Source organism: Morone saxatilis, unplaced genomic scaffold, assembly GCF_004916995.1.
Source record: "Morone saxatilis isolate NCDOM2014 unplaced genomic scaffold, NCSU_SB_2.0 Contig20, whole genome shotgun sequence".
Lineage (NCBI taxonomy): Eukaryota > Metazoa > Chordata > Actinopteri > Moronidae > Morone > Morone saxatilis.
In genome coordinates this window covers 188,075-198,134 of record NW_023339763.1, presented here as the reverse complement: position 1 = coordinate 198,134, position 10,060 = coordinate 188,075, and the positions used below count along the sequence as shown (strand labels likewise).

At 39.8% G+C, this 10,060-nt stretch overlaps 1 protein-coding gene across 1 annotated transcript in view; it reads left to right on the top strand.

Annotated features, from left to right (window-relative positions):
* Window positions 1-7,764: 7,764 nt before the first annotated feature.
* The window catches only part of LOC118331675 (odorant receptor 131-2-like), an 8,931-nt gene continuing 6,635 nt past the window's right edge, over window positions 7,765-10,060 (top strand). Inside the window, exon 1 of the mRNA XM_035666742.1 lies at window positions 7,765-8,606. Coding sequence (XP_035522635.1) covers window positions 7,765-8,606 — 842 coding nt within the window. The remainder of the gene's footprint in view (window positions 8,607-10,060) is intronic.

Genomic DNA, 10,060 nt, shown 5'->3' with positions numbered 1-10,060 from the left:
ACAGCATGGTACTGTAGTCAGAGTTGATGAAAACAGTCTTCCCAGTAACCCCTCATACTGCAGTCCAACAGTAAAGTTGGTCTGAGTTTGATTTGCATATGTCATCTTCAAGCAACACTTACAACATGAAAAATGTCTTGCTGATGTAACTGGAGAATAAAAGCACAATTAATCCTGTTAAGTTTGTATTCCTAGTGCTCTTTACAACAAAGCCCCAGAAACATCCACACACACGTTTTCTGTGCATAAAGTTAGCAGGTTAGATGCCATGATTGCTACTGTGTGGGCAGACCTGTTCTGCAAGGTTCCCCAAACCTCACGTACTGTTTATGATCTCACACCAAGTTCATGTGACACCATCACGTGTCAGCAGGTCAGTAATGGAAGAGAACAGCCTCTGCAGAACTTTGAGGACTAATGAGGAAGGCGCTCTTCTGTGTCTCAGCTTCAGTTGGTCCAAAATGTGACTGCTAAACTTTGAAATAATACACAATGTACATCACAGATTATACCAGTGTGGCCTTCCTTGGTTATCAGCTGAATGCAGAATAGAAAATTATTAAAATTACCTAAAAAGCACTACGCAGACTGGCACTACCTTATGAATTATTGCATCCCATAGCTACACTAAAAAAAATTCTTTTGGATTTACATAAAAAAATTATGTACATCGGTTGCACATATTAAAGTTATGTTTAACTCAAAACTGATATATTTTCATTTCTTTAAATTAATATTATTCATTAAAAACCCAACATGGACTTTCCTTGCATTAAATTAAAATATTTCTTTGATGTTAAGTATTTATATTAGATTATCTTCTGCTAAATTGACTGATTTTTTTTATGTAAATGAACACTATTCTTAATGTGTATGATATTTAATTATCATCTTATTGGACCAACATAATTGTTTGCGTAAAGGTAACCTAACTGCCCACAGTAAATTGGACACTATTAAGTTTTGGATACTTTAAATATTTAAATTACTTTTATAAGATGATTGGTAATTCAAGAAATTCATTTCTACACCCCCATTTAATCGAGCCAAATCTTTTTACGGAAAATAAAAAAGGACATGTGGCAATAGACCGACATATCAATTATTAACTCCAGACAGTGTATAAAAATTTGTAATGACTAAAAACACAACTTGCTGTGTACTACCTGGGTATCTAATATGTACAGTAAATCACATTATATTGACAATTCAGTGGAAAAACAAAGTAAACCACTAATTGAAATTTCCATTTATATTCATTAGAAAAAAATTTTTTCAAGCTTCAAGGAGGTACGGCAGTTAAACAAAATAATTGCAGTGTAGAGAATATGTGTGGGAGTTTGTTGGAGTATGTATAGTAAAGGAAATCACCCCAAATTTTCTTTACTATCATACCATCACACACTCACACACCATATTCTTTCTACGCTGCAATTATTTTTTTAACTGTAGATTCTGTTTTAGGTTTGTAAAAGAAAAAAAAAAAGCCTCCTACTCGCCCAAATAACAACCAATTGGAAGGAGGGTGAAACAATGCATACAGTATTGCCAGAAAAATACTTCACACATTTAAACTCATCTGCTGAACATAAAAATACTGACAGAATTTTCACGTTGAATAACAACACCTGTCCTTTTGCTCATGGTACGATAATAAAACAGCACTGGACCATGACCACAGGATTTCCAAAATGTGTGAACATTGAACACTTATAGATCTTGTTTCCATACCAGAGTTTACAGTAATAAAAGTCACCCCAAACTCTAATAATGGGGGGAGAATTCTGTTATAGTCCCATTATTTATAAAAAAAATAAAAAATAAAATAAAAAGATCTGCCCAAATCAAAAGTCCAACAACTGGAAGAGGTAGGTGACATAATGCATGTCTTAAGAAATCAAGCTTGAGAGCCTGGATAGCCAGTTCACTGATAAAGTCTGTTCTTCAGGACTTGGGCTTTTTTGGACAGTGCATTGCCTTCAAGCTCCATGACCACCTTCTGCAGCACTTCAAAAGGTATACTTGAGTTCAGCAGGGTAGTTTAAGTTCAGAGAATATATTAGGCCAAACAACATGGCAGCAGCTAAGGGAACATTGTCCAAATCCTGCATCACAATGTGGGACTCGAGGACAATGCCAATGTCCTCTGGTTTTTCACTGGCATCTCTGGGTTTCCAGACGTATATACCCATAGTGGTTTCCTCAATGGATTCCTGGAGGAGGGACTCATCTGAAATTATCACAGCGAGAGCGAGAGAGAAAATGGCGGAGCCTGCAAGTCTTCAGCAACTGTTTTAGAGCCCCTAGGCGGCAGGCTTTTCAACTTCCGGCTGATAAAACATAACTTTTTCCTTTCTTCTTCAAATGACGGAGACATGTAGGTTTCAAATTCCTCAATATTGAAATGCTTTTTAAAGATTTAATCATGTTTTGGAGAGAAATATAAATCAATTATGTAGCATATACAAAATGCATACTTAAAGTGAACAACCCTCCTTCTTCCATTTTTTCAGTGTATTGAGGACTGACCGGGGCCCTCTACAAATACTAGTCCAATGTTCTTGGTTATTTATTGTTACTTCCTCTTTTTCTATTATTCTGCAGTGTTTGCAGTGCAGCACCATAGAACTCTGGTTTCAAACGCACTTTATCAATAAAGTTTACTTTAGGAAACATAACACCATGTTACTAAAAGTATTAAAAGAAAGTTGTGATGAAGGCAATTTTCTACAGGATCAAACTGAGGTTCAGGCAAATTGAGTTGGGCAGATGGGTTATAAAATCCCCTCAACAAATGTCTGACCCACCCAGAATCTCAGGAATACCTCCACAGGTAGGACTTTTCCACCGACAGGGCCCCGTTACGGTTTAAGCACCTAGTTTTGAACCATTTAAAGGAAAAAGAAAAGGAAAACCTGCTACTTTTTGGTTCACTGTTGGGGTCTCGAACGCATAGGCTCTGAGCGGACATCCACATACCTTTCAATTTGTGTGTGGACTGTTGGCATGGCCACTACGCTACACGCTTTTTACTGCAGACACAATCTACTCCAGAAAGTAGTATAGACAGAACTATCTCAGGGCTCAGTGAATAGGCAGGCAGTCAACATGGGACTGCATTACATACTCAACAAATCAACCTTGACTCTCCAGGGACATACAACAAGGATCCCGTTTGTGGACTTCAGCTCAGTGTTCAACACCATCATCCTAGAAGTCCTCCTCTCCAACTTCACCCAGCGCTGCTTCTCTACCTCTACACCAATGACTGCACCTTCGGCCTCATCCGGGTCAGTGATGAGACTTGAGAACTGTACCCCAAAACAACCAGACACAAGAACAGTTTCTTTCTACAGGCCATCACTCTGATGAACAGTTCAATCAGTCATACAGTGTCAATAGTCCTCTAACACGTAAACATCCACTTCCATTATAGACTGTATCATATATTTTAAAGTCTATAGGACTTAGCTGAACTGAACTCATTTTTAGGTTTTATGACTCATTCATGCAGCACAGGATGAACCAGTAGAGATTAGTTGTTACTCTTTATTGCAGCCCAACTTTAGACTCAAGTCAAGTGCAGCTTGGTTCAGGAAGTAGAACGGGTCGTCCACTAATCAGAAGGTTGGCGGTTCGATCCTCGGCTCCTCCTGCTGCATATCGAAGTGTCCTTGAGCAAGATAGCAAATTGCACCTGATGCTGTGTAATCGGTGTGTAAATGAGAATGAATGGATTAGTTACTGTTTGTGATCATTGTGTGAATGTGACTGTAGTGTAAAAGTGCTTTGAGTGGTCAGAAGACTTGAAAGGTGTAATACAAGCACAGACATCTAGCCTCAAATTACTAACTTAACTAACAAGTTTTAGGTTCAGACATTGGACTGAAGTGAAGTTTTCTCTATTTACTTTAGACTTGTTAAAGTTTTCCATAATTTGTGTCCACAGAGGTGCCATTAACCCCTCTCCATGATGATTGCTGATGAATACCCAGAGGAATCATTAATCATGTCAATATTTACTGAAAACATTAATGAGTAAGGGGTTTGAATATTTAATGTGTCTAAATGAGTTATCAGGAGACTGGGTCAGATGGGAGGGAGTGATTGCAGCAGCAGAAAAACAACATTGTCACTGAGATTTAGAAAAAGAAACCTGCTAATTAAAGAAACGTCCCAAAACATAAAGAACAGTGACTAAACTGGAAAAAAAGAAGTGAAAGTAAAACCTTCATTTTGTGGGGGGAAATAGTTTCTGACTTATTTGATATTACAACATATAAATAAATGGATTTTCTATTGGCTATAGTGTTAAGTGTTGAACCTGTATTGTGTGTATCAGTGTTCATTTGAACTTAAAAAATGAAAAACAGAAAAAATTCTAATCTCAATGACACAATAAACTGTATTTTATGTTTATTGATTACTATTGGGGCACGCGATTAGTGGGAAAAGGAAAAAAACAAAATAAACAAAGGGTGTGAAAGATTGTAGGCATACCCAGGCAAACAAAGACACTAATACCATTATTATCACATTATTTACATAATATTAAGTTCATGTACAATTTAATGCAACCGCGTACTTATTTACGAGTTCAGACATTCATGTTTTCTCCATTTACTTTGGACTTGTTTGTGCTTGTTAGAGGTGGTCATACTTTGTCTCCACAGAGGTCCCCTCTGATACACAGGAGGCATTTATTATATCAATATTTAAAGAGCACGTTAATGAGTAAGGGTTTGAATATTTAATGTCTGTTAATGAGGTATCAGGGGATTGGTTCAGGTGTGAGGATTTCTCTGTGACACCTCAGAGTATTTCACCAAACTGAAAACAATAATTCCAGGACAACGTTGACACTCCTCAGTATTTGAAAAAGTTCACAGAAGTTCAACTTTTACTAATGTGAATCAGTTTTGGCATCAGACAATCCACAGCTGTGTAGGGATCACGTGAAGAACTGAAAGTGGTAGGCTGAGGTACCTATCAATCAATGTTTAAATCAGAATCCTTTTAACAATTTAATGTTTCCTTAACGGGACAGTAACACTTGCTGTTGGTGTCAAACACTCACTGTAAACCTGAAAGGTTACAAAGGCAGTGACATAAAAAAAATATTCTCCTGCTGCTGATTCTCTAATGTCCATCTGTATCAATGGTTTCCAACCTGGGGGTCGGGACCCCCTCTAGGGGTCACCAAAGCTTTACAGGGGTCACAAGCCCTTCTTGAGTTGGGGTGGGATGATTTGATCTTTGAATTTAGCTCTCAACAACAATTATCAACATATTGCAGATTGCCCCACAGGAAGTCGACCATTTTGGATTTGATGTAAGAATGACTGTAAGAACTCACAAAACCTTGTACCCACAGTCCAACTGGTAAATATTTTGATATGTTTAATATGTTGCAATTGGGCTTGTGCATGCCACACCGGCTCTATAGCGCCCCCTAATTACTTACTAATTACGACGGAAACACTTTGACATACATTTTATTGGCTCATGCCGCTACAATATGTACATTAATGTTCAGTCTACACAGCTGTGTTTGTGTTTCTAATGCCTATGAGCGGACAGTAATGGCAATGTGGTGCACCGTCACTGATTATTGTGCGTCGTCACTAAAAGGATCATAGTTTCATATGTAGGAAGGTTTTAATCTCTTATTGTGCTCCAATTTGGATTCGGTCCAGCAGTCCAGTCTATCGCTGTCTCAGCCTTCCTGATAGGACTCATCTTCTCCAGCACCCCACATACAGACACAGAGACACAGCCATGGGCATGACAGTAAGAATGTGTAGAGTAGAAGAATACTGCGGTAATTAAGTGTCTTTGAAATCACACACTACTGTACTACATACTGCTTACTAAATGAACGATGGGCCTCATGCAAGAAGCACTCATATGAATGTTATTGGTTCTTAAGTGACTTGTACGACTAACTTGGGAGAACTTGCGGCATTCACCAATTTGCCCAGCATGAACAAAATCTACAAGGTTCAGACGTAGGTTGTGAATTGTGTTCATGTGCAATCAGTCTGCTGCTGTGAAACACTGAAGCATCGTATTTTGCATTTCATAAGTAAATTACACTTCATAATAACGTTGACATCCTCCTGTTGTGAGCTGTAAATGTATCATACAGCCTACCGATGTCCTCATTAATGTAAATGGTCTACTGATGGGGTTAGGGTTATCTTCAGGTCTCTGTCCAGGGGAACATCCTCAGCTGCATTGTCTGACAATGCAACATCACTTATTGTGGCTCATATTCTTCACTCTATCATTTACCATTTGTTTTTCACATAAACCACTTCTTCTTGATTTCAGCAGCAGTCCGATGCTTAGGGGACACTGCGTTAGCATGGCCTTTAATGCCACTGCTGAAGCTGTTAAAGAGCACGACTTCAATCTGCCAGCTCGTAAAGTTCTTCCTACCATTTAATGATAATCGGTACACACTCATACGAGCCCAACGTGCAAAAAAAGGACAAGAAAGTTAGGATAAGAATACGAAAATGTTCTTGCAAGTGGTCTGTGTTACTGTGGGGGGTGAGGAGTCTATGAGCGGACTGGCCTGCTGGAGAGAAGCCGGTCCTGGCTGGCTCAATAGCTCCCCCTACTGGTGCTTCTGGAGCTTCTCAGCTCTGAAAATGTTTAAGCACTTTCTCGATTCACCATCAAATTTCGTAAAACTGCTGAAATTGACACAGTAAATTTCTCCATACAAATATTTCATACCGACACAGTCCATCTACGAACTCCTCCATCCTTTCGTCCACAACGCTGATTTCTCCCCCCACCCCTCATCCCTCCCACATTTTATTATCTTGGTTCATCTTTATTCATTATGTGCATTAATCCATTCTTCTTCTAGCTTCTTCCAGATTCCACCACAGTCAGAAAACAACTGACACACTTTTAAACAACTAAAGGGAAACAGTAAATGAAGTAGGGGGGCACTAAACCCTAGCGCTTCACTCTCACAACTTATTTAGCCTCTTTACAGCGTCTTGGGTCATCCGATCATAGGACACCTGGCATTAGAATGAGTCGCTGATGATCGTTTGTGATCAGATCTCACCTCCTGCTCTATATGCAAATTTATAGGACTGTACCCACTGTTGTCAGTGTCCATTATTACTGTCATTTATTCAGTATGATTACCTACGCTATCAGTGGCCCTGTAGTGCACTGTGGGATTTTATAACTGAACTTTATGAGCAGGAAGAACACTTTTTCTACTCTGTGGAAATCTGATGTTTGTGAGTCCACCAGGCTGCTGACGGACTGTCAGTCCAACAGTCGCTCACAGTGGATGACAGTGGGGGAGGTTGGACTGCCTGGAGATATTGTGGTTACTAGTTCAGTGGTCAAATGAGTTGAAACAGACACCTTCAGAGTTACTGAATTATAATGACTAAATAAGTACAGTATTTACTGTGTTCTTGATTAAGTGAAAGCCAGTAATAAACAGACAGGCAATAGATGATAGAAATATGACATAACTAATCACCAATCTGATCAGCATGCTGATGTAATGATGTGAAGGCGGCTCGAGGACAGAGTATATAAAGGGCATGCTGCAGGAAGCAGTCGCACCGACTGGCTCGCCCTCGAGGAAACAAACTCGTCTTGACTGCTCAGCACCGGTGGATTTGTGGTTCTACACTCAGAACGTGTTTGCGGTAATAACTTTTAGCTTCTCTGACATGAATCATGAATGAGTGATGCAGTTTGTTCTTCGGCTCTCGCTTTGTAATGTCTGTGCTGAGGGCCAATGTCACTGCCAGTCTGCAGTATCAAGCGTCCCATGAGCTAATGCTGTTTGGCATGTTGTCTGTGGGCACAAGTTGCTCTTTCCTCTACATTAACAGCGTCCTGCTGTTCACTCTGAGGAACAAGCAAGTGTTTTGTGAGACGTCCCGTTACATTCTGCTGTTCAACCTGCTGTTTGCTGACACTGCTCACCTGGTGTCAAACATCCTGCTTTACCTTCTGGCTTCGTTACGGGTAAAACTTACGTATTATGCATGTAGTGCCCTCGTTCTGTTCTCAGTTTTGACGGCCACCATCTCGCCTTTCACCCTGGCTGTGATGTCACTTGAGAGATTTGTGGCTGTGTGCTATCCGCTCAGGCACGCTACCATCTTTACCATGAGAAGCACGGGCATGGCCATTGCTCTGGTGTGGACCTTCAGTTTTATCCACATCCTCATTCGAGTTTCTGTGTTGTTGTATTTGTTCACAAAAATCTCCCTAAATCTGAACATGAATGACTTTTGCTCTAAAGAAGCTGTTTTTTTCGGAGCAATCTTTGACGATTTTGAGGACGTGTTTGCCAGCACTCTCTTCCTGTCTGTGGGTGTAGTAATCGTGGCCTCCTACGTCGGTGTTTCGCTGGTAGCCAGGTCGGCCTCCACAGACAAAGCCTCAGCTAGAAAGGCTCTTCAAACGCTTCTGCTGCACCTGATTCAGCTGAGCCTGATTCTCACCTCCACAATGTACACCACCATTATTGTGGCCATCGCCAGGACTGTGGACAGATTAGCCCTTATACGGATTTACAATGTTTGCTTTGTGTGCTTGAGCATCCTCCCAAGGTGTCTGAGCGCTCTCATCTATGGACTCAGGGATCAAACCATCAGGCCCGTCCTCATGCGAAATCTGTGCTGTCAGTTGGGATGCCCCGTTTTCTTCACTAAGAGCCACTAACAGTTTCACCTTTTAATACACACTCCTGTTCTCTCTGTTACACTGTTTACCATTGTCTGTGCACTGTTTATAGAGGTGATGTTTGGAAGAAAAGACTTCATTTCATATGCATTTATTATATGTCCCATTATTATTCATATATGATAAATTAGTTGATGCATAATGTGAATCATTTCTGTCTGTCTGTGAGCTGTCTTCAGGCAGTCAGGTTTATGACAGTGAAACTAATCTGTATTGATGAAGTTTGAAGTGATAACGTTTTCACAAAGCAATAAAAAGCATCTGTAAGAAGTAATGTTGATTTTCAGGAAAATCTGATGATTATATGTTTGGTGTTTTGATATCTGCTTGTAAAAAAAGGGCTATTATAACTATATACTATATTATTTTCTCCCTCCTGAGGTACTTTTCATAGCTCTGTGTGTCTCTCCCTAAATGTACACAGTTCTCAAACAGAGGAAATAAAAGTCCTTTTGTCCTGATGTGTGTTTTATAAAATAAAGTACCACTTCCCGAAAGAAGAATCCTCAAAGGTTCTCTCATTATACATACATACACATAAAGAGGTTTAGAAATTTATTTAAGTGAATTATTATAAATGAACTGAGCTACAAACAAAACAGGGCATACAAGACACCTAAATATGTATCACAGCGCATATTATATATAATACACTCAGTGTAACCGTTCTGAGGGACATGTAGATTTTATATAATAATAATATATTAGGTCAAGTTTTGTGGCAATTATTAAGAATTGGAACCCATGGCCGCTGCAGCAGGAACACAGCCTCTACCAGGTGAATAACTAGGGTTCCCCACAGGCCTAATATTAGTCATATTAGCATCATATTTGATGTTAAAATTAATACCACATTGTATGCAAAGCCTCGGTAACTGTTGTTGGTCAGTGATCTAGTGCATTAATTCCCAGAGACTGGGCATTTTATTTTGGCTCGCAAGCAAATGGAAAAAAAACATTAGGAGAATTTCTTCCTCCTGCTAAATGCACTTATCTGATCTCATTAGGGCCCGAGCACTAACCGTGCGAAGGCCCCATTTCTGGTGATTTGCACACGTTGTATTTGAACGAACTCCTCCTAGGGAATTGATCGGATCAGATTTGGACACAGCCATCTAAAGACATTCACGATTAAAAGTTGTGCTATTTACGACATTCCGTCGAACAACGTGCCCGTGGCATGGCGTGGAATTTCAACGACTCGCCATGAAAGAGGGATTTGTCATAACTTCTGCATACATGATCCGATCTCAACGAAACTTCACGTTTGATAAGAGTCCCGCCCTGAACACGTCTATGTGATAATATTCAGTAATAGTGA